The 27,280-nt window shown below is 44.4% G+C and overlaps 1 protein-coding gene across 1 annotated transcript; it reads left to right on the forward strand.

Annotated features, from left to right (window-relative positions):
- LOC110485212 (R-spondin-3) lies at positions 1–27,253 on the forward strand. Its single transcript, XM_021556276.3, has 6 exons — positions 1–932; positions 10,467–10,658; positions 11,065–11,208; positions 11,493–11,639; positions 11,934–12,119; positions 26,164–27,253. Exons 1-6 carry the CDS (start codon positions 839–841, stop codon positions 26,400–26,402), a joined length of 1,002 nt encoding a protein of 333 aa, XP_021411951.2. The 5' UTR covers positions 1–838; the 3' UTR covers positions 26,403–27,253.
- Positions 27,254–27,280: the final 27 nt, after the last annotated feature.

Consider the following 27,280-nt stretch of genomic DNA (forward strand, 5'->3'; position numbering starts at 1 on the left):
AATTTCCCAAATGACACATTATCAACACCATGCAAAGTAAAAGTCTTCTCAACCGAGGGGTCAAAAGCAAAGGAAATCTGACGTGGGGGGCTTGCCCTCTAAATAAACTTTCGAGGGAGACGGCAGAGGGCTGAAGTCATAAGAGAGTGAGTTGGAGTGGGGGAATGAGTATTGCACGCAAAACTGAAAAGAGCTGAAACTGCGCATATTATTTTTGCTTTAACTGTCGACCAATGAGAGGTGCGCGACAATCAAGAGAACCAACACATTCTCACCTCATCGAAACGTGTTACTTTATTACAGTTAGGTGCTGCTGCTGCCAGTGACGCGCGCGGCTCCCAGTTTTGGTCTAATCGATTAGATGATGGGGATGACGCGATGACCTCCTCCTACACGCAGGGCACAATAAAGTAGCCCTCACACCTGGACGTGCGGCGAACTTCGAGAGAGTATCAGTGGAGGATACAGGAAGACAACTGAAACTGTATCAATATGCCAGCCTCGATTATATGATCTACGCTTTCTTTCTTTTAGTATTTTACTTTTCCCGCGGTGGGTGATAATCTAACGGTTTGATTGTGGGAATATGCTCACTACGGATACCTGATTTGGTCTCGCTTTGTGGCACACATGAAGATTCTATTAAGGATGTTACTGTCTAAACGGCCCAGGTGTCATTGGGCCATCGTAAAACAGACATCACTCTCTGCGCAGAGCAGGGGATTCTGCTCTTTCCAGGAATAAGACAACACATTCCCTCTCAAAAAAGTGGAATCAAAGCTGCACTTTTCTGGAGGACATTGACATTGGCTATTCAAGTCATCATCTCCGGGTTACTATGCAATTACAACTGATCTACTTTGTTTTGATCTTGCACTGCATGGAATACACTGATTGTCAGCAGCACCCCTCTAGGCATCGGCAAAATAAACGTGAGTAAAGAGCGACGGCGCATGCAGTGAGTTGCTCGCGCGCACACACATGCTCCTGGTCTCTGTTCCATTCAACCCTACTTTAGTGTTGTAGTGCCTATCATGCCATATGACATTCATGTAGATATATAAATAACATAACAATATGGGTACTGAACATCTCATACTTGACAATGACATGTGCAATGAAAGATCATAGCATGGCTTTAGGAAATATGCCTACTTGGGGTGGAATGCTTTTTGGTTGAGGTGGAGATGTAATAACATAGTCCTGTGGTTCAATCTCTATTACAAAAAATGAAACTTCCCATAAATTAATTTATATAAACAATGTTGATAGGGTGGGTAGCCTATAATTTATAATATGATATAGTTTTTTAAGTAAAGCCTGCATTTATTTATAATCGAGGGCAACTCGATCAATCTAAACATGTGTTGTTATCAGATCAATATGTAATTTAAATGAATAAACTTGTATTTTAATCACTAGGCGAGACTGGGTGCCTCTGTGGAACTCACTATATTGTGTCTACAAAAGCAATAGGCGCACTTTACTCTCTGCAGCGGCCAATTTTACGCACATTTCGTCCTCAACCACACCGCAGTCAATAATTGGACTGCATGGTGTTCAACATTACATGACCCTCAGTGTTGTCATTTTCTACTGATAAAATTCAACCAGTCACTGTTCCCTGACAGTTTTCTTAGAAGTGTATTCCACAAAGCTCCGTCCGCAGTGCGCGCTGCGTCCCCTAGTTCCCATCGCTCTCTAGCGGCCAGAAGCAGATAACTTTTTACGCGGCATGTCTGCCGACAAAAGATTGTTATAACTTTCTGATCTAAATGATTCATTACATACAAAGTTCACGTGAAGTGTATTATATTTGCATTTCACTGATGTTATGGAATGTCTGCAGTGCTTGTGCTTCCTTGACAAACTCCGTGCAACACTGAGTAGGAGCTTTGAGCATGTGGCAGCGCGTGCCATCTAACCGCTGTTAGAGGATGCCGATACAGTTATCTTCTTGATTGTAATACATGTAGAATATAAGATTGTGCATCTAATATGAAAATACATGAAAGCCTGGCCATTTCCATCTTCAAAGGGCGTTCTTTTTTTGCTTACCATAACTGTGACTTTCTGTGGCGATAATATTTTGTGGTGTTGAAAAAATGGAAGAGGGAACTGTTCATATTTAGTAGGCAATTCAAACATTTTTCAGTTAGAAATTCAGAGGTAGTATTTTGCATTAAATTATTTACAGTATTTCAAAGCTCTGAAGCAAAACTATCATCATATCCAAAACAAAACAAAGAAGCTCTGGTAAATCAGTAGACACTTTAATTTTGTTTTTGCTCCCTAGATGTTCAGAGTATCAGCAGCATTGACCATGGCAGGGTTCTCCAACCCCGGTCCTGTGTATTAGTGCTGGGCTGGAACAAAAGCCAGCACTTCCAGTAGTTCTCCAGGACCAGAGTTGGAGAACTCTGCATGAAGGTATCCGTTCAGCATCTTTCTTTAAGCCTAATAGATATCATGTTCTGTGTCAAGTAACTCCACAGGTCTCACCCTGTATCTTGTCAGTAGTATCATGGAGCTTGCTTTATTATTCTCTCTCTGCACTATATTGAAGTTCCAGATGAGCTTCCAGATGTGCTCTTCTGCCTTAGTAGAATGGTTGAGTGTTGCATGCATCACCTGTTGCCAGGTGGATTGTTATCTGGAAAGGTAGGCTAGTAACAAACAATAGCGGTGTTTTGGGGTGCGTGTTTAACATCTTAAGAACCACTTCAACATGATATATCATCTTCTTACCTAAACCCTACATGCCTACGTAGAAATTGTGGGTCCACATTGGTTTGTGGGTGCATTCCAGATAGGCAAACTGTGGACCTCACCTCGTGCATCGCAGCCTACTTAGCTGGTGCTAATTGAAGGAGTCCGACCTGACATATCTGTGATAGCCAGACAGAGAGAGCAGGGTGAATGAGCTCTCAGTCAGGGACCGTGACCATGCAATCAACTGGCCAAAAACAGTCCAGTGTTTGATGAAGAAAACATCTTGGAAAAGCAAACGTCTTTTTACAGCCTTCACGGTATAGACCTCACGGTACAGCCTTCACGGTACAGCCTTCACGGTGTAGACCTCACGGTACAGCCTTCACGGTACAGCCTTCACGGTGTAGACCTCACGGTACAGACCTCACGGTACAGCCTTCACGGTGTAGACCTCACGGTACAGACCTCACGGTACAGCCTTCACGGTACAGCCTTCACGGTGTAGACCTCACGGTACAGCCTTCACGGTACAGCCTTCACGGTGTAGACCTCACGGTACAGCCTTCACGGTACAGCCTTCACGGTGTAGACCTCACAGTACAGACCTCACGGTACAGCCTTCACGGTACAGCCTTCACGGTGTAGACCTTACGGTACAGACCTCACGGTACAGCCTTCATGGTACAGCCTTCACGGTGTAGACCTCACGGTACAGCCTTCACGGTACAGCCTTCACGGTACAGACCTCGCGGTACAGCCTTTGCGGTACAGATCTCACGGTACAGCCTTCACGGTATAGACCTCACGGTACAGACCTCACGGTACAGCCTTCGCGGTACAGACCTCACGGTACAGACCTCACGGTACAGACCTCACGGTACAGCCTTCACGGTACAGACCTCACGGTACAGGACTCACGGTACAGCCTTCGCGGTACAGACCTCACGGTACAGCCTTTACGGTACAGACCTCACGGTACAGACCTCACGGTACAGCCTTCACGGTGTAGACCTCACGGTACAGATCATATCTACAAGGACTACCATTTCCTGTAAGAACTGTGCAGATGTAAAGTTGAGATTTTACCGTAATTCTGCTACCAAACTTTGCATCTGCACAGTTTTTCCAGAAAATGTTTATTTTTAAAATGTCCAATGTAAATTGTTAAAAGAAATCATTATGCATAGAGTTATATCTTTGTTAAACTTTGAAATCAATGGTTTTTGTTTGGCATTCATTTTAAAGATAGAAATCGGAGTATTAGCATAATTCTGTTACCATGGGGTTGCCCTGTTGTGTCAGTGCGAGCTACTGTAGGTAAGGCAAAATTCCTCTGTGTTAAGGGTTCTGTGAATTAGGGGGCCTTGGCAGGAACACATGAGGGCAAATGGACAGCAGTTGTAAAGATTGCTAAGATATGTCAAACACAATCTCTGTGATCTATTGCAATCTGGCAGCTAACCATGAAGTGAAGGAGGGAGAAAAGACCAACAACTCACCCACGGCACGATATGCCAGAGAACTAGGAGGATAAAACACCTACTGCACACACTGAAATGCTCCTTGCGTAGCTCTGCAGTGGTGAATACTGAGACTAGCTCTTACCATGTGTCGCAATCCCAGAAGTTGCCCCTGAGATATTCCCCCTAAGAACTGATATAGGATCCCCAAACCCTTACCTTAACCATCAAGGGAAATCATTACAAACTGACCATAGACCAGTGTCTAGCTCTAGCAATAGCAATCCAATCTGTACTAAATGAGCTCAAAATATCTGACTCAGAGAGGTGCTCCCTGTCATTGCATCAGGTACCATGCATGCCATTCTCTGGCCTTTGACCCAGCTCTTGAGTGGACAGATGTATTACATTTTTTACCATTGTAGCATAGAAAAAAACTGCAACATTTCCTCTCTGCCCCATGGAAACATTTGTAGAATTGCTGAAAATCTGCTTTAAAACTGCAGCATTTTCTCCCCCCCCCCCCCCATGGCAAAGGGCCATTAACTTTAAAGCTGCAAATATTTCTCTCTACCGCCAAGAGGTGGGCCACTAAAATGTTTTGCCTGCGAGTTGGGGGGCTTAGGGTCCCCAAAAACCTGCACACATTAAAGTCATTAGCCTTATGAACATAGAAACTTGGTTGCAGTTTCTATGCTACAATGGTAAAAAACTGAATACATCTGCCCACTGGGCAGAGAAGTCATTTCAACGTCTAGTTTTGATTTACATTTGGTTGAGATGCCAGCTAACGTGAATTCAACGTGAAATCAACCACAACAACAAAAATCACAACATAGTTGGATTTCGGTAAAAATGGGTGTAAAATAAAGTCAAAATTCACTTGCGATGATGACTTTTTGCAATCGGTTTTCCATGTTAATTCAACATCATCACATTGATTTTTTTGTTGTTGAAATGACATGGTAACATGGTAACATATTTCCTCAGTCAGGTACTCACTTGCAGCTCCTGCTGGTAGTCCTAGAATATACCCAACCTCTTCTCCTCTCAACCAGTCTGTCCTCATCTCCACTGTCCTCTGAGGTCAAGCTCTGTAATTCAACAAGAGTTGAGAGTTAAGCCACTTGACATGCTGCCCTACAAGTCAGTCACACATGGCTTAAATCAGCAGCAGCAGCAGCAGTCAGGACGCATGAGGTTTCACTTGTGCCCAGTCCAAGATGGCAGTTTATGGTAATGGAGCGCTGCTCAGTTCCCCGATTGTCTGTAGACTTCTCACATACTGTGATGACACTATCCCTCCTTCAAAGACACTGTCCTACCCTAGGCCTTTTATAGCCTCCTTATAGCAGAGACTGGACACATGTATGCAGGACTTTAACCTGGAGACCAACATTTTGGAGAAGTCTGAGTAATAACACTTTCCTGTAAACATTCTGCGTACATAAAATGTTAATCAACCTGAGCCAACCTCCACACCAACCAACAGAGAAATTAGATGTTATTCACATTCTGGCAGGGCTTTGTAAATATCTCTGACACAAGGCTTGCTATCTGAGTAGGATGTGTAGGCCTACAGCCAGGCAGTTTTGCAATCCCTTTCTAATCCTACCATCAGTCATAACATGCAACTTTTCAGGGAAGTCAGTCCAGACCTGACTGTCCTTGACCAGCACGAAAACATCCGGTGGCGTACTGCATTAGCATCGAATAGCCCCCGCGATATGCAACCTTTCAGGGAAGTTAGGAACCAATACACACAGTCAGTTAGGAAAGCAAAGGCTATTTTTTTCAAACAGAAATTTGCATCCTGCAGCACTAATTCCAAAAAGTTTTGGGACACTGTAAAGTCCATGGGGAATAAGAGTACCTCCTCCCAGCTGCCCACTGCACTGAGACTAAGAAACACTGTCACCACTGATTTTTCCCACGATAATCGAGAATTTCAATAAGCATTTCTCTACGTCTTGCCATGCTTTCCACCTGGCTACCCCAACCCCGGCCAACAGCCCTCCACCCCCCGCAGCAACTGGCCCAAGCCAGTTGCTTTGTCAATCACTGTGTTCTTATCGGCAGACTCAACAGCCTTGGTTTCTCTAATGACTGCCTCGCCTGGTTCACTAACTACTTCTCAGATAGAGTTCAGTGTGTCAAATCAGGGGGCCTGTTGTCCAGACCTCTGGCAGTCTCTATGGGGGTGCCACAGGGTTAAATTTTCGGGACGACTCTTTTCTCTGTACATATCAATGATGTCGCTCTTGCTGCGGGTGATTCTTTGATCCACCTCTACGCAGACAACACCTTCTTTGGACACTGTTTTAACTAACCTCCAAACAAGCTTCAATGTCATACAACACTCCTTCCGTGGCCTCCAACTGCTCTTAAATGCAAGTAAAACTAAATGCATGCTCTTCAACCAATCGCAGCTCGCACCCGCCCGCCCGACTATCATCACTACTCTGGACGGTTCTGACTTAGAATATGAGGACAACTATAAATACCTAGGTGTCTGGCTAGACTGTAAACTCTCCTTCCAGACTCATATTAAGCATCTCCAATCCAAAGTTAAATCTAGACTCGGCTTCCTATTTCACAACAAAGCCTCCTTCACTCATGCTGTCAAACATACCCTCGTAAAACTGACTATCCCACAGATGCTTGAGTTCGGCGATGTCATTTACAAAATAGCCTCCACTCTACTCAGCAAATTGGATGCAGTCTATCACAGTGCCCTCAGTTTTGTCACCAAAGCCCCATTTACAGTGCCTTGCGAAAGTATTCGGCCCCCTTGAACTTTGCGACCTTTTGCCACATTTCAGGCTTCAAACATAAATATATAAAACTGTATTGTTTTGTGAAGAATCAACAACAAGTGGGACACAATCATGAAGTGGAACGACATTTATTGGATATTTCAAACTTTTTTAACAAATCAAAAACTGAAAAATTGGGCGTGCAAATTTATTCAGCCCCTTTACTTTCAGTGCAGCAAACTCTCTCCAGAAGTTCAGTGAGGATCTCTGAATGATCCAATGTTGGCCTAAATGACTAATGATGATAAATACAATCCACCTGTGTGTAATCAAGTCTCCGTATAAATGCACCTGCACTGTGATAGTCTCAGAGGTCCGTCAAAAGCGCAGAGAGCATCATGAAGAACAAGGAACACACCAGGCAGGTCCGAGATACTGTTGTGAAGAAGTTTAAAGCCGGATTTGGATACAAAAAGATTTCCCAAGCTTTAAACATCCCAAGGAGCACTGTGCAAGCGATAATATTGAAATGGAAGGTCTACCAAGACCTGGCCGTCCCTCTAAACTTTCAGCTCATACAAGGAGAAGACTGATCAGAGATGCAGCCAAGAGGCCCATGATCACTCTGGATGAACTGCAGAGATCTACAGCTGAGGTGGGAGACTCTGTCCATAGGACAACAATCAGTCGTATATTGCACAAATCTGGCCTTTATGGAAGAGTGGCAAGAAGAAAGCCATTTCTTAAAGATATCCATAAAAAGTGTTGTTTAAAGTTTGCCACAAGCCACCTGGGAAACACACCAAACATGTGGAAGAAGGTGCTCTGGTCAGATGAAACCAAAATTGAACTTTTTGGCAACAATGCAAAACGTTATGTTTGGCGTAAAAGCAACACAGCTCATCACCCTGAACACACCATCCCCACTGTCAAACATGGTGGTGGCAGCATCATGGTTTGGGCCTGCTTTTCTTCAGCAGGGACAGGGAAGATGGTTAAAATTGATGGGAAGATGGATGGAGCCAAATACAGGACCATTCTGGAAGAAAACCTGATGGAGTCTGCAAAAGACCTGAGACTGGGACGGAGATTTGTCTTCCAACAAGACAATGATCCAAAACATAAAGCAAAATCTACAATGGAATGGTTCAAAAATAAACATATCCAGGTGTTAGAATGGCCAAGTCAAAGTCCAGACCTGAATCCAATCGAGAATCTGTGGAAAGAACTGAAAACTGCTGTTCACAAATACTCTCCATCCAACCTCACTGAGCTCGAGCTGTTTTGCAAGGATGAATGGGAAAAAATGTCAGTCTCTCGATGTGCAAAACTGATAGAGACATACCCCAAGCGACTTACAGCTGTAATCGCAGAAAAAGGTGGCGCTTCAAAGTATTAACTTAAGGGGGCTGAATAATTTTGCACGCCCAATTTTTCAGTTTTTGATTTGTTAAAAAAGTTTGAAATATCCAATAAATGTCGTTCCAATTCATGATTGTGTCCCACTTGTTGTTGATTCTTCACAAAAAAATACAGTTTTATATCTTTATGTTTGAAGCCTGAAATGTGGCAAAAGGTCGCAAAGTTCAAGGGGGCCGAATACTTTCGCAAGGCACTGTATCTCACTGGTCATCCCCAAAGCCAACAATGACTGGAACGAATTGCAAAAATAACTGAAGTTGGAGACTTATATCTCCCTCACTAACTTTAAGCATCAGCTGTCAGAGCAGCTTACCGATTGCTGCAGCTGTACACAGCCCATCTGTAAATAGCCCATCCAACCAACTACCTACCTCATCCCCATATTTGTTTTAGTTTTTCTGCTCTTTTGCACACCAGTATTTCTACTTGCACATCCTCATCTGCACATCTATCACTCCAGTGTACATTGCTAAATTGTAATTACTTCACAACTATTGGCCTATTTATTGCCTTATCTCCTTACTTCATTTGCACACACTGTATACAGATTTTTCTATTGTGTTATTGACTGTACGTTTGTTTATCCCATGTGTAACATTGTTGTTTTCGTCGCACTGCTTTGCTTTATCTTGGCCAGGTCGCAGTTGTAAATGAGAACTTGTTCTCAACTGGCCTACCTCGTTAAATAAAGGTGAAATAAAAAAAATAAAAAGAATGAAAGCTCAGCCTTTCCCTGTTTCTAACACAGTCGACCCTGTGAACGATGTGGGTCGACAGATAGGCTTATCTTCAACACGAAGCATAATGAAGATGAATTTGAGACATGTTGCAAAGTTGTGCCAGTGCCGATTACTCATCTTACTCATTTGGCTGTGTTTGCATTGTTATGGCAAACAGTTTGCTGGAGGTCTATCTGAATATTGAACATTTTGCCAAATTGTTTCGTCCTTCGTACAATGAATAAACTGTACTCCGAGAATAAGAAGTGCGCGGCTTCTGGCGTCTCGTGCAAACCTTTGCATGCTTGACGTCTCATTTGATTCTTTTTTCCAGCCAAGAGAGTCCACAGGCCTGCTTGTTGCCTGTCATGTTTATTATTGAGTTCTTCTATGGTCATTGTTCCCAGAAAAATATGTAAATCTGTAGCATTTTGTCACCATCCAAACGCTTTGTTGGCTATTTGGTATCCTCGTTGCAGTAGTTGGATAGAAGTCATTACTTTAATACAATTCTACACAAATTAATGCACACAATTCAGAAGACTACAAACAGTTCATACAGTCTTAAGAGCTATATTTGTTTAAATGTAAGCAGTAGTTCCTCTTTATTTAATTAGCATAGAGAGAGAGAGAGAGAGAGAGAGAGAGAGGATATGTTGACTTGTAGTGTTGGTTAACACCATCTGTCTCACTGCTGCAGTAATATGTTAAAACTATAACTTAGATTTGCATTGTCGATTCTTTTAAAAACGTAGGATATCTCCATTTCCACATTAGTTCTATTGAATGTAAATGATAGTGTAACAACATGTTGAGGGATGTTCCTCTGTTCCACCGTTGTTGGTTGGTTTAGTGTGGCTGGGTGATGATGCATCTTTTGCATATTGTTAAAGTCAGATACAGTACCGTGTCAGTTTAGGGACAAGCATCACGTAGGAGTGAGGCCACAAGACAATGCCTTTTGCAATGATCATGTTGTTGTCTCAGTTACTTTAGTTCAATACACGTATGTTATTATAAGGCACTCTGGGTAAGAGTCTTTGCTTAATCAATGCTTCTCATCTTTGGGTAGCAGTACCCTGTGAGGGTACCTGTCAACCTGGCCTGTACACAGGGTACTTGGAAAGGACCCATATTCCTAACGATCAGTTTTACAGGAGGAGGGGATACTTCAGGCAGATCAAAATGTGATTGGAGGGGTACAGTAACCGAAACAGGTTGAAAGCCCCTGTGCTAACTGATTGTATGGTTGTGTCCCAAATGGCAACCTATTCCCTATACTATACTACTGCACTACTTCTGCAGTAGTTATGCCATTTGAGACACATACGAAGTAAAATGACTAAACTGACTTTTGTCCTTCTGTGCCACATCATCTCCCTCCGTCTTACCTGCAGAGAACCAAGGGGTAAGCTCAGGGTGCCAGGGAGGCTGTCTGACCTGCTCTGATTACAATGGCTGTCTGTCCTGTAAGCCCCGCCTCTTTATCTTCCTGGAGAGAAATGGGATGAGGCAGATGGGGGTGTGTCTGCCCTCCTGCCCCAGTGGTTTCTACGGCACCCGCTCACCAGACAGAAACACATGCACAAGTAAGTTGCATGGCTATTACCAAAGACGTTTATAGCCTACCTCTACTTTTACACTAAGGGGTGGTTTACAGGGCCTGTTTACATAGACAGATTAAGCCTAGACCTAGACTTAAACACTATTTCAACTGAGAATCTCCATTGAACGTGCTTTTTAGTCCAGGACTAGGCTTAATCTGTGTTTTAGTGTATGTATTAAGTCCATTTGGTATCACTGCATGCCAGTCACTCCAAATACATGATCTTCTATTATTTTGTACATTAAAATCTCATAAAGGGATGTGCATCGATGTGCAGACAATTTTCCTGTTTTAGAGTGCTGCTCATTCTAACATACTGCATGTTCAATAAATAACTTCAAGAGCAACATAAATGTGCAGGCTGTTGACCAACTGACTGGGTGTTTCAGAGTGCAGGCCGGAGTGTGATTCTTGCTTCAATAAGAACCTTTGCATGCGGTGCCGAGCGGGGTACTATCTCCACCTGGGCAAGTGCCAGGAGAGCTGCCCAGAGAGCCTGGTCTGCAGCGACACACAAAGGGAATGTGTTCCCAGTGAGTAGAATATTAGACTGTTACGTTATTATCAAGTCCTGACGGTGTCGGTGTTAGACACGTTACAAAGAGAGGACTAGTGTAGTGTATTATCGTTACATGTTTGTTTCTATGTCTCAATCACATGATGTAAAATGTGGAGTTAAAATAGCATATCGTATTGCATTTGGTTTTCTTAGAATGGAAGAATGCAGTTAAATGTAATTGGAAAGGTCTTTGTTGTGTGTGTTGATGTGATTTGACTCCAGTGCAGGTGTAATATTATGTATGTGTTGGTGTTTCAGAGTGTCCTGCGGACTGTGATGCCTGTCTGATCAATGACACATGTACGAGGTGCAGACCAGGCCTGTACTTGCTGCTGGGGAAGTGTCACCACGTCTGTCCAGACGAGTTTGAACCAAATGACAAACTCATGGAGTGTTCCCTTCAAGGTGAGCTCCAGAACAAGTAGGAGAGAGAGTTTACCAGTGGAGGCTGGTGAGGAAATCTGAGGATGGGCTCATTGGGCCGGAATGGAAAGATATGGAACACATCAAACACATGGTGTGTTTAGTATCCAGCCAAAACAATAAGCCCAACCTCTGATTTAAAGTGGCACTAGACTCCACTGGTGTTAACTTCAAATGCTTTACAGTGTCTTTGCCCTTCTATACGTGAATTTTGGTTGTGAATATATTTGGACTCTGCCTCTTGTGTCTCCCCCTCTTTCTTAATTATTTGTGCAGTGCACTGCGCGGTGGGTGAGTGGGGCGAGTGGAGCCCCTGCTCCCGGTCAGGGAAAACCTGTGGATTTAAATGGGGTGAGGAGACGAGGACCCGGGAAGTTGTCCAGTTCCCTTCCGCCTACGGAAAACTCTGTCCCCCCATCTGGGAAAAGAAAGAGTGTGTCCTCAAGAGGAGGCGATGTCCAGGTAAATACTATAATAACTATACCGGGGATCATCAGTAGTAGGACAGGTCACTATCTCCATTGTTAGTACAGTTGTAGGCTAGAGTTCCAGAACCAACTTTGTCCCTACACCATAATCTGAAATGACTGGTCAGTCATCTGCCACTCCTCTCCTCTCCTTAAGGGACCTGAATTGTTGACTTTAAGGATATGCATTGTGGTTAGTGGATAATGGTGAAATGCCTGTGTGTTGTTGCTCTAACTCTTCGAATCCAGACTTTACGGATTATAAAAATATGTCAAAACACTTGATTTTCCACGTAAACATTGATCTGATGATTTCTAATGAAATCAGCCCCAGAGCTCCCCAGGCCCTCGGCTCCTCAGCCCACCAGGCCCCTGCGCCCCAGCGCCCCAGGCTCTCCATGCAGGCTTACTTACAGCACAAACACAACCCCTCAGTAGTGATTCAGCAGAAAAGTTTACTGTGAAGCAGAAACACACAGACTCCTCAAACATCCTCCCTTGGGGAGCCATGAGGCGACGAGGGGAATCAGCATTAGTTTAGACTAATAACAGCAGCTGCCAACACACACACAGATCTGAATACACACCCACATCAACTGGTCCCTTTAAAAACCATAGGCGGTAATTTGTAAAGAGTCCTGGTTGGGTTGAATCTGTCATTTAGGCTGTGAAATGTGGCCTCTGCTCCTCCCCCAGTCTGTCGTCTTTCTCTCTTTCTCCCCTTTTTCTCCAACCTGCTGATACTCTCTCTTGCACACCCAAAGAAAACACACCACCCCTCCTTCCCCCTGAATGGGGCTCCTGTTCCACTGTCCCGTGGTGGAGTGGGGGGCTTAGTGTGGAGTCGGGGCTGTGTTGATCCGCCTGGCGGGCCTGAGCGGGGTGGAGGCAGGTCAGAGCTGTGGGTGGGTAGGTGGGTGGGTGCGTGTTACACACTGCAGGCCGAGGCCTGGTTATCACACACACACACACACACACACACACACACACACGGTTATCGACCTTGCCCTGCGTGTGATTACCCAGCTGCTTCCCCCGGGTCGGCCTGCCGGCTCCTGGAACATCCAGTGAGCAGAGCTAATTATCTGCTCTGGCGCGTCCCCTCCGCTCCGTGTTTACGTTCCGCATACGCCACGGGGTCACTGGTCTGACCTCCGCCAGCTCGCACTAATCCCCACCAGCCCCTCAGACACTGATACATCCTCCTCCCTCTATCCCTTCACCCCTCCATCTTCCCTCCATTGCTCCCCAAGGGCCTCCGTCCATCCCCAAACCAGGTTTATTTGTTATTTCTCCAGCCAATTTTCGTCTTTCTCTAGAAAGAGCTCTCACTCTTTTTCTCTCTCTTCTTTTCTCCCCCTGCCTCATTTCTCCCCCTGCCTCTTTTCTCCCCTTGTCTCTTTTCTCACCTGCCTCTTTTCTCCCCCTTCCTCTTTTCTCACCTGCCTCTTTTCTCACCTGTCTCTTTTCTCACCTGCCTCTTTTCTCCCCCTTCCTCTTTTCTCACCTGTCTCTTTTCTCCCCCTGCCTCATTTCTCCTCCTGCCTCTTTTCTCACCTGTCTCTTTTCTCACCTGCCTCTTTTCTCCCCCTTCCTCTTTTCTCACCTGCCTCTTTTCTCCCCTTGTCTCTTTTCTCACCTGTCTCTTTTCTCACCTGTCTCTTTTCTCACCTGCCTCTTTTCTCCCCCTTCCTCTTTTCTCACCTGTCTCTTTTCTCCCCCTGCCTCATTTCTCCCCCTGCCTCTTTTCTCCCCTTGTCTCTTTTCTCACCTGTCTCTTTTCTCACCTTCCTCATTTCTCCCCTTGCCTCTTTTCTCACCTGTCTCTTTTCTCACCTGCCTCTTTTCTCCCCCTTCCTCTTTTCTCACCTGCCTCTTTTCTCAACTGCTTCTTTTCTCCCCCTTCCTCTTTTCTCACCTGCCTCTTTTCTCACCTTCCTCTTTTCTCACCTGCCTCTTTTCTCACCTGCTTTTTTTCTCCCCCTTCCTCTTTTTTCACCTGCCTCTTTTCTCACCTGCCTCTTTTCTCACCTGCTTCTTTTCTCCCCCTTCCTCTTTTCTCCCCCTGCCTCTTTTCTCCCCCTTCCTCTTTTCTCCCCCTTCCTATTTTCTTCCACTGTCTCTTTTCTCACCTGTTTCTTTTCTCCCCCTGCCTATTTTCTCCCACTTCCTATTTTCTCCCCCTGCCTCTTTTCTCACCTTCCTCTTTTCTCCCCCTGCCTCTTTTCTCCCCCTGCCTCTTTTCTCCCCTTGCCTCTTTTCTCACCTGCCTCTTTTCTCCCCCTGCCTCTTTTCTTCCCCATCCTCTTTTCTCACCTGCCTCTTTTCTCACCTGCCTCTTTTCTCACCTTCCTCTTTTCTCACCTGCCTCTTTTCTCTCCCTGCCTCTTTTCTCACCTTCCTCTTTTCTCCCCCTTCCTATTTTCTCCCCCTGCCTCTTTTCTTCCCCATCCTCTTTTCTCACCTGTCTCTTTTCTCACCTGCTTCTTTTCTCCCCCTGCCTCTTTTCTCACCTGCCTCTTTTCTCACCTTCCTCTTTTCTCACCTGCCTCTTTTCTCCCCCTGCCTCTTTTCTCACCTTCCTCTTTTCTCCCCTTTCCTCTTTTCTCCCCCTACCTCTTTTCTTCCCCATCCTCTTTTCTCACCTGTCTCTTTTCTCCCCCGGCCTCTTTTCTCACCTGTCTCTTTTCTCACCTGCTTCTTTTCTACCCCTTCCTCTTTTCTCATCTGCCTCTTTTCTCACCTGCTTCTTTTCTCTCCCTTCCTCTTTTCTCCCCCTGCCTCTTTTCTCCCCCTTCCTCTTTTCTCCCCCTGACTCTTTTCTCATCTTCCTCTTTTCTCACCTGCCTCTTTTCTCCCCCTGCCTCTTTTCTCCCCCTTCCTCTTTTCTCACCTGCTTCTTTTCTCCCCCTTCCTCTTTTCTCCCCCTTCCTCTTTTCTTCCCCTGTCTCTTTTCTCACCTGTTTCTTTTCTCCCCCTGCCTATTTTCTCCCCCTTCCTCTTTTCTCCCCCTGCCTCTTTTTTCACCTTCCTCTTTTCTCCCCCTGCCTCTTTTCTCACCTTCCTCTTTTCTCCCCTTGCCTCTTTTCTCACCTGCCTCTTTTCTCCCCCTGCCTCTTTTCTTCCCCATCCTCTTTTCTCACCTGCCTCTTTTCTCACCTGCCTCTTTTCTCACCTTCATCTTTTCTCACCTGCCTCTTTTCTCCCCCTGCCTCTTTTCTCACCTTCCTCTTTTCTCCCCCTTCCTCTTTTCTCACCTGCTTATTTTCTCCCCCTGCCTCTTTTCTCACCTTCCTCTTTTCTCCCCTGCCTCTTTTCCCACCTTCCTCTTTTCTCCCCCTTCCTCTTTTCTCCCCCTTCCTCTTTTCTCACCTTCCTCTTTTCTCACCTGCCTCTTTTCTCCCCCTTCCTCTTTTCTCCCCCTGCCTCTTTTCTCCCCCTGCCTCTTTTCTCCATCTTCCTCTTTTCTCACCTTCCTCTTTTCTCCCCCTGCTTCTTTTCTCCCCCCTCCTCTTTTCTCACCTGCCTCTTTTCTCACCTTCCTCTTTTCTCACCTGCTTCTTTTCTCCCCCTTTCTCTTTTCTCCCCTTGCCTCTTTTCTCCCCCTGCCTCTTTTCTCCCCCTGCCTCTTTTCTCCCCCTGCCTCTTTCTCTTCCCCACTCCCTCCAGCTCTCCCTAATGGCTGTTGTTTTCTAACTTCTTCTCTTTTGGCTCTCTCCATCTGTCTTTTGTGTTTTTAAACATAACGTTGTAACCTCCATGTCACCCCCAGTCCTCCCCCTCCTTATGAATCAGAGAGCAGGAACTCTCAATATGAATCAAGGAGGTTTACGCTCCTTATCCACAAAAATGACAACAGGAGCTGGACTTTAAACAGGTCCAGTACATAGAGAAATATGGAATGTCACTGAATGAATCAGGGGGCAAGAACCCTCACTTTCACTCTTCCTCTTTAACACAACTCTGATTTGGTCATTTCATATCTAGTAAGCTCTGTTGAGCTACAGTAGCCAAAGGCGTCATGTCATTTCAGTGTACAGTGTCCTCCCCCCTCCTTCAACAGGCTTGGCGGTCGTAAATGTTTACATACATGTCCTTGCCCACCTGCCTGCTGTCTCCTTTGTGTTAACAATGTTGGCTAATTTGTCCTCCAAACCACCGTTCCCCTATCTATCTAACCCAGCTAGAAGGTAGCCCCCTCCCGTCCCCCAGCGAGGGGGAGCGGGACATGCGTCCCGTAGCCTTCAAAGCTCCGGGCATTTCTCCTGTGGGACAGCCCAGAGCCTTTAATCCCAGCCTGGCTCCCACCAAAAGCCCCCTGGACGACAGTGTGCCTGCCATGGAGGATGTTGCCCCTCTGCGTCATTAGACTAATTATGCTCCTGCACATCCCCTCTCTGACAGCGGGCCAAACTGTTTCCCTGCATGCACACACAGGCACCCTAACACTCCAGTGAAGAGTGCTGAGCACTGAGCAGCATGATGTCTAGTACTTTATGCAACCAATGCACTGTAGCGTTATCAGTGTAAATGCACTGCATAGGATTGTGTGTTGGAGGGTGATCCGAGAGACAATTCCAGCTGTTTTCTTACACTCACCTCTCTCTCTTTCCTTTTCTTTCTCTGTCTATCTCTCCCCTTTTCACACTAACTCTATGTTAAAATTGTAAATAATCAATGTCAGATGACAGTTCACTTGCATAAACTCTTGTGAAGTTGCAACACTTTTGAAAGCTGTCCTTAGTTACAGTAATCTTATAATCCAGCTCTGTTGATATTACTTTTACAGTCATTTTTCACAGTTCTATTTTACAGTTTATATAAACCACATGCCTGAACCTGATCATACTTAATGTGGACACACGTCTCATCAAAATATTAGTTTTACAATAGCCGCACCCCCATACACACACACACACACACACACACACACACACACACACACACACACACACACACACACACACACACACACACACACACACACACACACACACACACACAAACCATCCCAAAAAAACACAGCAAGTCATCCACTGCAGTGTAGCGGTAATGACCATGCTGGTAAGAATGTGCTAAATCTCTGTGTTTTAATTCAAGTGTCTCCTTCGGGTCCACTGCATCGCTGGACAGTTTATAGAATTCATAGACACAGTTCAGACAGACAAAAGCCTTCTCTGATAAACATACCCAGTAATCACCTCAACACGAGCCCAGATGAAGTTGTGCCTTGGGTTTTAGGAAACCCAGAGATTATGACTAAGCCGCTTATCTTTAAATGGTTATGACAAACAAAACAATGTGTGTAGAGGGGACTTCCTGTGTTGAAAGAGCCAGAGGTGGGGTGAGATGAGGGGCAGAGTCAGATTCAGAATGCTGCTCATCTCTTTCTCTCTCTGTCATTCTCTCTGTAAATAATCCTCTCTCATTCTCTCTCTCATTCTCTCTCTCTCATTCTCTGTCTGTGTGTGTCTCTCTCTCTAGCTCCCTGTCTCTCTCTGTCTCTCTATCTTCCTGTCTCTCTCTGTGTCTCTCTCGCTATTTACCTGTCTCTCTCTGTGTCCCTCTCTGTGTCTCTCTCTATCTCCCTCTCTTTCTCTCTCTCTCCATCTCTCTCTATATATATATATATTTATTTATTTTATTTTTTTACAATTGAAGTCGGAAGTTTACATACAATTATGTTGGAGTCATTAAAACTTGTTTTTCAACCACCAGAAATTTCTTGTTAACAAACTATAGTTTTGGCAAGTCGGTTAGGACATCTACTTTGTGCATGACAAGTAATTTTTCCAACAATTGTTGACAGACAGATTATTTCACTTATAATTCACTGTATCACAATTCCAGTGGGTCAGACGTTTACATACACTAAGTTGACTGTGACTTTAAACAGCTTGGAAAATCACAGAAAATTATGTCATGGCTTTAGAGGCTTCTGATAGGCTAATTGACATAATTTGAGTCAATTGGAGGTGTACCTGTGGATGTATTTCAAGGCATACCTTCAAACTCAGTGCCTCTTTGCTTGACATCATGGGAAAATCAAAAGAAATCAGCCAAGACCTCAGAAAAAAAATTGTAGACCTCCACAAGTCTGGTTCATCCTTGGGAGCAATTTCCAAACACCTGAAGGTACCACGTTCATCTGTACAAACAATAGTACAGAAGTATAAACACCATGGGACCAGGCAGCCGTCATACTGCTCAGGAAGGAGACACGTTCTGTCTCCTAGAGATGAACATAATTTGGTGCGAAAAGTGCAAATCAATCCCAGAACAGCAGCAAAGGACCTTGTGAAGATGCTGGAGGAAACAGGTACAAAAGTATCTATATCCACAGTAAAACGAGTCCTATATCGACATAACCTGAAAGGCCACTCAGCAAGGAAGAAGCCATTTCTCCAAAACTGCCATAAAAAAGCCAGACTAAGGTTTGCAATTGCACATGGGGACAAAGATCGTACTTTTTGGAGAAATGTCCTCTGGTCTGATAAAACAAAAATAGAACTGTTTGGCCATAATGACCATAGTTATGTTTGGAGGAAGAAGGGGGAGGCTTGCAAGCCAAAGAACACCATCCCAACCGTGAAGTACGGGGTTGGCAGCATCATGATGTGGGTGTGCTTTGCTGCAGGATGTGGGGGTCATGATGTGGGGGTGCTTTGCTGCAGGATGTGGGGGTATATGTGGATATATTGAAGAAACATCTCAAGACATCAGTCTTGGTCGCAAATGGGTCTTCCAAATGGACAATGATCCCAAGCATACTTCCAAAGTTGTGGCAAAATGGCTTAAGGACAACAAAGTCAAGGTAATGGAGTGGCCATCACAAAGCCTTGACTTCAATCCTATAGAAAATTTGTGGCCAGAACTGATAAAGCGTGTGCGAGCAAGGAGGCCTACAAACCTGACTCAGTTACACCAGCTCTGTCAGGAGGAATGGGCCAAAATTCACCCAACTTCTTGTGGGAAGCTTGTGGAAGGCTACCCGAAGCGTTTGACCCAAGTAAAACAATTTAAAGGCAATGCTACCAAATACTAATTGAGTGTATGTAAACTTCTGACCCACCGGGAATGTGATGAACAAAATAAAAGCTGAAATAAATAATTCTCTCTACTATTATTCTGACATTTCACATTCTTAAAATAAAGTGGTGATCCTAATTGACCTAAGACAGGGGATTTTTATTCAGATTAAATGTCAGGAATTGTGAAAAACTGAGTTTAAATGTATTTTGCTAAGGTGTATGTAAACGTCCGACTTCAACTGTATATATATATCACTGTCTCTCTGTGTGTGTCTCTGTCTCCTTGTCTCTCTCTGTGTGTCTCTCTCTATATCCCTGTCTCTCTGTGTGTATCTCTCTCTATCTCCCTGTCTCTCTCTGTGTGTCTCTCTGTCTCTCTGAGTGTCTCTCTCTGTCTCCCTGTCTCTCTCTCTCTCTCTCCTTGTTTCTCTATCTATCTCACCGTCTCATTGTGTCTCTCTCTGTCTCCCTCTCTCTCTGTGTGTGTGTCTCTCTCTAGCTCCCTGTCTCTCTGAGTGTCTCTGTCTCCTTGTCTCTCTCTCTTTCTCCATGTCTCTCTGGGTGTGTCTCTCTCTCTCTCTCTCCTTGTTTCTCTATCTATCTCACCGTCTCTCTGTGTCTCTCTCTGTCTCCCTCTCTCTCTCTCTGTGTATCTCTCTCTATCTCCCTGTCTCTCTCTGTGTGTCTCTCTGTTTCTCTGAGTGTCTCTCTCTGTCTCCCTGTCTCTCTCTCACACACCTTGTTTCTCTATCTATCTCACTGTCTCTCTCTGTCTCCCTCTCTCTATCCTTGTTTCTCTATCTCCCTGTCTCTCTGTGTGCCTCTGTTTGTGTGTGTGTGTGTGTGTGTGTGTGTGTGTGTGTGTGTGTGTGTGTGTGTGTGTGTGTGTGTGTCTCTATATATATCTCTTTGTCTTCTGTGTGTGTCTCTCTCTAACTCCCTGTCTCTCTGACTGTAAATTGTCAACGGGACAACAGTAACAACAATAACCAAGGGTCAGAATAACCATACATTGAACAATAACAATAAGCATACAGTAGAGGACATGTGCAGGTTGATTGGTCTGTCAGACACTCCCTCATCTTATTGCAGGCAGCAATGTAGTGCGCTGCCAACCCACAGCTCTCTGCGTCCTCCCCAAACAGGACGGGTAGCCTACTCTCATCAAAGAGGTCTTTAAAACCTTGAATAAGGGTTTCAAATTTGGGGAAATGGCACTCTCTAATTGTTTTATATTTTTTACATTTTGTTTCTCTCTCTATATCTATATAATATATATATATATATATATATATATATATATATATATATATATATATATATATACAGTGCCTTGCGAAAGTATTCGGCCCCCTTGAACTTTGCGACCTTTTGCCACATTTCAGGCTTCAAACATAAAGATATAAAACTGTATTTTTTTGTGAAGAATCAACAACAAGTGGGACACAATCATGAAGTGGAACGACATTTATTGGATATTTCAAACTTTTTGAACAAATCAAAAACTGAAAAATTGGGCGTGCAAAATTATTCAGCCCCCTTAAGTTAATACTTTGTAGCGCCACCTTTTTCTGCGATTACAGCTGTAAGTCGCTTGGGGTATGTCTCTATCAGTTTTGCACATCGAGAGACTGACATTTTTTCCCATTCCTCCTTGCAAAACAGCTCGAGCTCAGTGAGGTTGGATGGAGAGTATTTGTGAACAGCAGTTTTCAGTTCTTTCCACAGATTCTCGATTGGATTCAGGTCTGGACTTTGACTTGGCCATTCTAACACCTGGATATGTTTATTTTTGAACCATTCCATTGTAGATTTTGCTTTATGTTTTGGATCATTGTCTTGTTGGAAGACAAATCTCCATCCCAGTCTCAGGTCTTTTGCAAACTGCATCAGGTTTTCTTCCAGAATGGTCCTGTATTTGGCTCCATCCATCTTCACATGAATTCTAACCATCTTCGCTGAAGAAAAACAGGCCCAAACCATGATGCTGCCACCACCATGTTTGACAGTGGGGATGGTGTGTTCAGCTGTGTTGCTTTTACGCCAAACATAACGTTTTGCATTGTTGCCAAAAAGTTCCATTTTGGTTTCATCTGACCAGAGCACCTTCTTCCACATGTTTGGTGTGTCTCCCAGGTGGCTTGTGGCAAACTTTAAACGACACTTTTTATGGATATCTTTAAGAAATGGCTTTCTTCTTGCCACTCTTCCATAAAGGCCAGATTTGTGCAATATACGACTGATTGTTGTCCTATGGACAGAGTCTCCCACCTCAGCTGTAGATCTCTGCAGTTCATCCAGAGTGATCATGGGCCTCTTGGCTGCATCTCTGATCAGTCTTCTCCTTGTATGAGCTGAAAGTTTAGAGGGACGGCCAGGTCTTGATAGATTTGCAGTGGTCTGATACTCCTTCCATTTCAATATTATCGCTTGCACAGTGCTCCTTGGGATGTTTAAAGCTTGGGAAATATTTTTGTATCCAAATCCGGATTTAAACTTCTTCACAACAGTATCTCAGACCTGCCTGGTGTGTTCCTTGTTCTTCATGATGCTCTCTGCGCTTTTGACGGACCTCTGAGACTATCACAGTGCAGGTGCATTTATACGGAGACTTGATTACACACAGGTGGATTGTATTTATCATCATTAGTCATTTAGGTCAACATTGGATCATTCAGAGATCCTCACTGAACTTCTGGAGAGAGTTTGCTGCACTGAAAGTAAAGGGGCTGAATAATTTTGCACGCCCAATTTTTCAGTTTTTGATTTGTTCAAAAAGTTTGAAATATCCAATAAATGTCGTTCCACTTCATGATTGTGTCCCACTTGTTGTTGATTCTTCACAAAAAAATACAGTTTTATATCTTTATGTTTGAAGCCTGAAATGTGGCAAAAGGTCGCAAAGTTCAAGGGGGCCGAATACTTTCGCAAGGCACTGTATATGCCTGTCTCTCTCTGTGTGTCTCTCTGTCTCTCTGAGTATCTCTCTCTGTCTCCCTATCTCCTTGTATCTCTCTATATCTCCCTGTCTCTATGGGTGTGTCTCTCTCTATCTCCCTGTCTCTCCTTGTTTCTCTATCTATCTCACTGTCTCTCTGTCTCCATCTCTATCTCTCTGTGTGTCTCTATCTCCCTGTCTCTCTGAGTGTCTCTGTCTCCCTGTCATTTTATTTTTCTCCCTGTCTCTCTGGGTGTGTCGCTCTCTATCTCACTGTTTCTCTGTGTCTCTCTCTCTCTGTCTCCCTCTATCTCTGTGTGTTTATCTCTCTCTATCTCCCTGTCTCTCTGAGTGTCTCTGTCTCCCTGACATTTTCTGTTTCTCCCTGTCTCTCTGGGTGTGTCTCTCTCTATCTCCCTGTATCCCTCTCTCTCTCTCTCTCTCTCTCTCCTTGTTTCTCTATCTATCTCACTGTTTCTATGTGTCTCTCTCTCTGTCTCCCTCTATCTCTGTGTGTGTATCTCTCTCTATCTCCCTGTCTCCCTGTCTCTCTCTCTCTCCTTGGTGTTCTATCTATCTCACTATCTCTCTGTGTCTCTCTCTGTCTCCCTCTCAATTCAATTCAATTCAAGGGGATTTATTGGCATGGGAAACGTGTTAACATTGCCAAAGCAAGTGTGGTAGATAATATACAAAAGTGAAATAAACAATAAAAATTAACAGTAAACATTACACATACAGAAATTTCATATATAGTGTTGTTAACGATGTACAAATGGTTAAAGTAAACAAGGGGAAACAAATAAGCATAAATATGGGTTGTATTTACAATGGTGTTTGTTCTTCACTGGTTTCCCTTTTCTTGTGGCAAGAGGTCACAAATCTTGCTGCTGTGATGGCGCACTGTGGAATTTCACCCAGTAGTTATGGGAGTTTATCAAAATTGGGTTTGTTTTCGAATTCTTTGTGGATCTGTGTAATCTGAGGGAAATATGTGTCTCTAATATGGTCATACATTGGGCAGGAGGCTAGGAAGTGCAGCTTAGTTTCCACCTCATTTTGTGGGCAGTGTGCACATAGCCTGTCTTCTCTTGAGAGCCAAGTCTGACTACGGCGGCCTATGTACAGGCTCACTGAGTCTGTACATAGTCAAAGCTGTCCTTAAGTTTGGGTCAGTCACAGTGGTCAGGTATTCTGCCACTGTGTACTCTCTGTTTAGGGCCAAATAGCATTCTAGTTTGCTCTGTTTTTTTGTTAATTCTTTCCAATGTGTCCAGTAAATATCTATTTGTTTTCTCATGATTTGGTTGGGTCTAATTGTGCTGCTGTCCTGGGGCTTTGTGGGGTGTTTTTGTGTTTGTGAACAGAGCCCCAGGACCAGCTTGCTTAGAGGACTCTTCTCCAGGTTAATCTCTCTGTAGGTGATGGCTTTGTTATGGAAGGTTTGGGAATAGCTTCCTTTTAAGTGGTTGTAGAATTTAACAGCTCTTTTCTTGATTTTGATAATTAGCGGGTATCGGCCTAATTCTGCTCTGCATGCATTATTTGGTGTTCTACGTTGTTCACAGAGGATATTTTTTGCAGAATTCTGCATGCAGAGTCTCAATTTGGTGTTTGTCCCATTTTGTGAATTCTTGGTTGGTGAGCGGACCCCAGACCTCACAACCATAAAGGGCAATGGGTTCTATGACTGATTCAAGTATTTTTAGCCAGATCCTAATTGGTATGTTGAATTTTATGTTCCTTTTGATGGCATAGAATGCCAATCTTGCCTTGTCTCTCAGATCGTTTAGGCCAAGGTATGTATAGTTTTTGTGTGCTCTAGGGCAACGGTGTCTAAATGGAATTTGTATTTGTGGTCCTGGCAACTGGACCTTTTTTGGAACACCATTATTTTGGTCTTACTGAGATGTACTGTCAGGGCCCAGGTCTGTCAGAATCTGTGCAGAATATCTAGGTGCTGCTGTAGGCCCTCCTTGGTTGGTGACAGAAGCATCAGAGCATCAGCAAACAGTAGACATTTGACTTCAGATTCTAGTAGGGTGAGGCCGGGTGCTGCAGACTTTTCTAGTGCCCGCACCAATTCGTTGATATATATGTTGAAGAGGGTGGGGCTTAAGCTGCATCCCTGTCTGACCCCATGGGCTTGTGGGAAGAAATGTGTGTGTTTTTTGCCTATTTTAACCGCACACTTGTTGTTTGTGTACATGGATTTTATAATACTGTATGTTTTACCTCCCAACACCACTTTCCATCAATTTGTATAGCAGACCCTCATGCCAAATTGAGTCGAAGGCTTTTTTGAAATCAACAAAGCATGAGAAGACTTTGCCTTTGTTTTGGTTTGTTTGTTTGTCAATTAGGGTATGCAGGGTGAATACATGGTCTGTTGTACGGTAATTTGGTAAAAAAACAATTTGACATTTGCTCACTGAGGAAATGTACGAGTCTGCTGTTAATAGTAATGCAGAGGATTTTCCCAAGGTTGCTGTTGACGCATATCCCACGATAGTTATTGGGGTCAACTTTGTCTCCACTTTTGTGAATTGGGGTGATCAGTCCTTGGTTCCAAATATTGGGGAAGATGCCAGAGCTAAGAATGATGTTAAAGAGTTTTAGTATAGCCAATTGGAATTTGTTGTCTGTATATTTGATCATTTCATTGAGGATACCATCAACACCACATGCATTTTTGGGTTGGAGGATTTGTATTTTGTCCTGTAGCTCATTCAAGGTAATTGGAGAATCCAGTGGGTTCTGGTAGTCTTTAATAGTTGATTCTCTCTGTGTGTGTGTCTAACTCCATCTCCCTGTCTCTCTGAGTGTCTCTGTCTCCCTGTCTCTCTGGGTGTCTCTCTCTATATCCCTGTCTCTCTGAGTATCTCTGTCACCCTCTCTCACACACCCTACAATCTGCCTGGCCTTGTGGGATGTATGGGCCTCTCCTCCTCTCCTGCCCTGAGCTCAGATAGTTCAGATACAAATTACGACTGGGGAGAGCTAGCACCAGTGCCAGCACCAGTTTTGTCTCACCCTTGAGGCTGGTGGGCTTTCATTATTCCTGCCGACCAGAGCCAGGGAAGACTAAACAGAGTAGGATGGTAGGGTCCTATATCGCACTGGCTGGACCCCAGGAATGTGTGGGTCAGCGTTGGGCTGGCGTGCGCTGCGAGCCCTCCTCTGCCTGGTCAGGATGGAGCGGAGGTCAGAGCACGGCTGGGCTGATTAATGGTCACAGGCTGAAGGGGGGCCAGGGGGAGAGAGAGGCTCCGTGCCTACCTCAGCAGTTTCGCAATCCTGCTGCTTACACATCGACAGCACAACACGAATAGGGCCAGTTTCAATCTGTCGATCTGTCTTCTCTCTCTCTCTCTCTCTCTCTCTCTCTCTCTCTCTTTCTCTCTCTCTCTCTCTCTCTCTCTCTCTCTCTTGCTCTCTGGGGGATGTTTGACATTAATGATGTGGGGCTTCCAGTGGTAAACTCTACAACATTCCATGAAATCTATTTGTTTATGAGATGGCGAAAGAGCAGATAAACTGAAGTTTATTTAAAGGCTTTCTATTTTTGACAAAGCCTATCAGAGGAGAATTGCAACAGCTGAAGTAAACCTTGCTCACAGGGTGTGGCCACTGTCTGTGATGCAAGGCTGACCTCTAGTGGTGAATAGGGGGAACATGTTTGTACTGTGCCATATTACAGTTGCTCCCTGGACAGCCAGCAGGTATATATGACCAAGACTAGAGCACACTGATAAATTGGTATGCAAAAGAGACATCATCATCATCATCAACATCATCGTCACACCCATTCTCTCTTCATATTCATCTTATTCTGTATATCCTCATCTGAAAGTGCATCTCCTGCCATGACCCTCAACCAGCTCTCTGTGTAAAGTCATGTAGATCACTTGAAAATACAACAGAAATCATTATAAAGAGTGATTGAGCTGTTGACTAACAAGTGTTTTCTGTTCTGGGTTTTTTCCCATCTCTAGGGCAAGGCAAGGGGAGGAAGGGTGAGCTGTTGACTAACAAGTGTTTTCTGTTCTGTGTTTTTTTTCCATCTCTAGGGCAAGGCAAGGGGAGGAAGGGTGAGCGGCGGGGCGAAAGGAGAAATCGGGACAACCGCCGGGACAAGGACAGCCAGGGGGAAGGCCGGCGGGAGAGGAAGAAGGACAGAGAGAGGGAGAGGGGGGAGGCAGGTGACCGGGAGGACTCTGAGAACAGGAACAAGACAGAGCAAAGACGCCGGAGAGGCCAAAACAGAGACCCTGTTGTCTCACCTGAGGGAGGAGGTCCTGAACAGTAACAGAGCCTGGAGGAGCCCTCTCACTCCACCCCCTCTTTGTCACCCTCGCCCCCTCAACTCCTTGCTGATGGGGTTCTGCTGCTACCTGTATTATTTAAATATATACTGTATATGCACAAGAGAGATGGGGTCACTCGATCGGGCCACTACAGACTCTAAGGACTTCTCCCCTACATACCTACCTACCTACCCTCCTCCACCACACACCACTGAGAGGCCGCCTCCCCCTTCCTGTCCTGTCCTCTAGTTTCACCAGACCAGAGAGAACCAAGACTGCTGTTGATTGGACGGGAATGTACAAAACTGCTCTTGTGATTAGATGGGACTGTACAGAGAGGAGAGCAGTGAGACATTGAAATGTGACAGTATGGGGATGATGATGTGTTTGTCATTGGGAGTCGGGACAATGTAAATGCTTGTTGAATCGGTTATTTAAAAGGCTCCCACCCAGTTAAAAACAAACTTTGTGTCTTGGTTTCAATGTAGGTTTAATTTGTGACATTATGTAGAATTGTTGTTGTTGTTTAAATGTATTTTTGTTTTTGTTTGTTGTTTTTTGCTGAGTAAATTATCATGGGATATCAGTAACAGAAAGACAGACAGTCAGATGTGGTTACTGCATCCAGATGTATAGTAAACATGAGACAAACCGACTGAATTGATTTTGTGACAGAATGAGGACGGACCTCAGTGTTTTCCTCACAACTTATTATTGGTCATGTTTGTTCAGAAGCGTCCTGGACAAAGTGCTAGTTTGCCTATCTGTGTAAGCGGGATTTGTGCTTTCACTAAAGCCACCTGAGCAGAAATCAAAAGCATCTGTATGTCAAATAAACTATAATGGGTTTGTACTTGTCTTTGTTTTTCATTTGTTATCT

The sequence above is a fragment of the Oncorhynchus mykiss genome, chromosome 2 (genome assembly GCF_057628025.1).
Source record: "Oncorhynchus mykiss isolate SJ-2025 chromosome 2, ASM5762802v1, whole genome shotgun sequence".
NCBI classification, from domain to species: domain Eukaryota; kingdom Metazoa; phylum Chordata; class Actinopteri; order Salmoniformes; family Salmonidae; genus Oncorhynchus; species Oncorhynchus mykiss.

What these genes read in the sequence shown, in the direction of transcription:
- LOC110485212 (XM_021556276.3), top strand. Translation starts at nt 839, where the DNA reads ATGCAATTACAACTGATCTACTTTGTTTTGATCTTGCACTGCATGGAA. An exon ending in AGACAGAAACACATGCACAA is followed by an intron (nt 10,659 to 11,064) that starts GTAAGTTGCATG and finishes TGGGTGTTTCAG; the next exon opens with AGTGCAGGCCGGAGTGTGAT. An exon ending in CATGGAGTGTTCCCTTCAAG is followed by an intron (nt 11,640 to 11,933) that starts GTGAGCTCCAGA and finishes TTATTTGTGCAG; the next exon opens with TGCACTGCGCGGTGGGTGAG.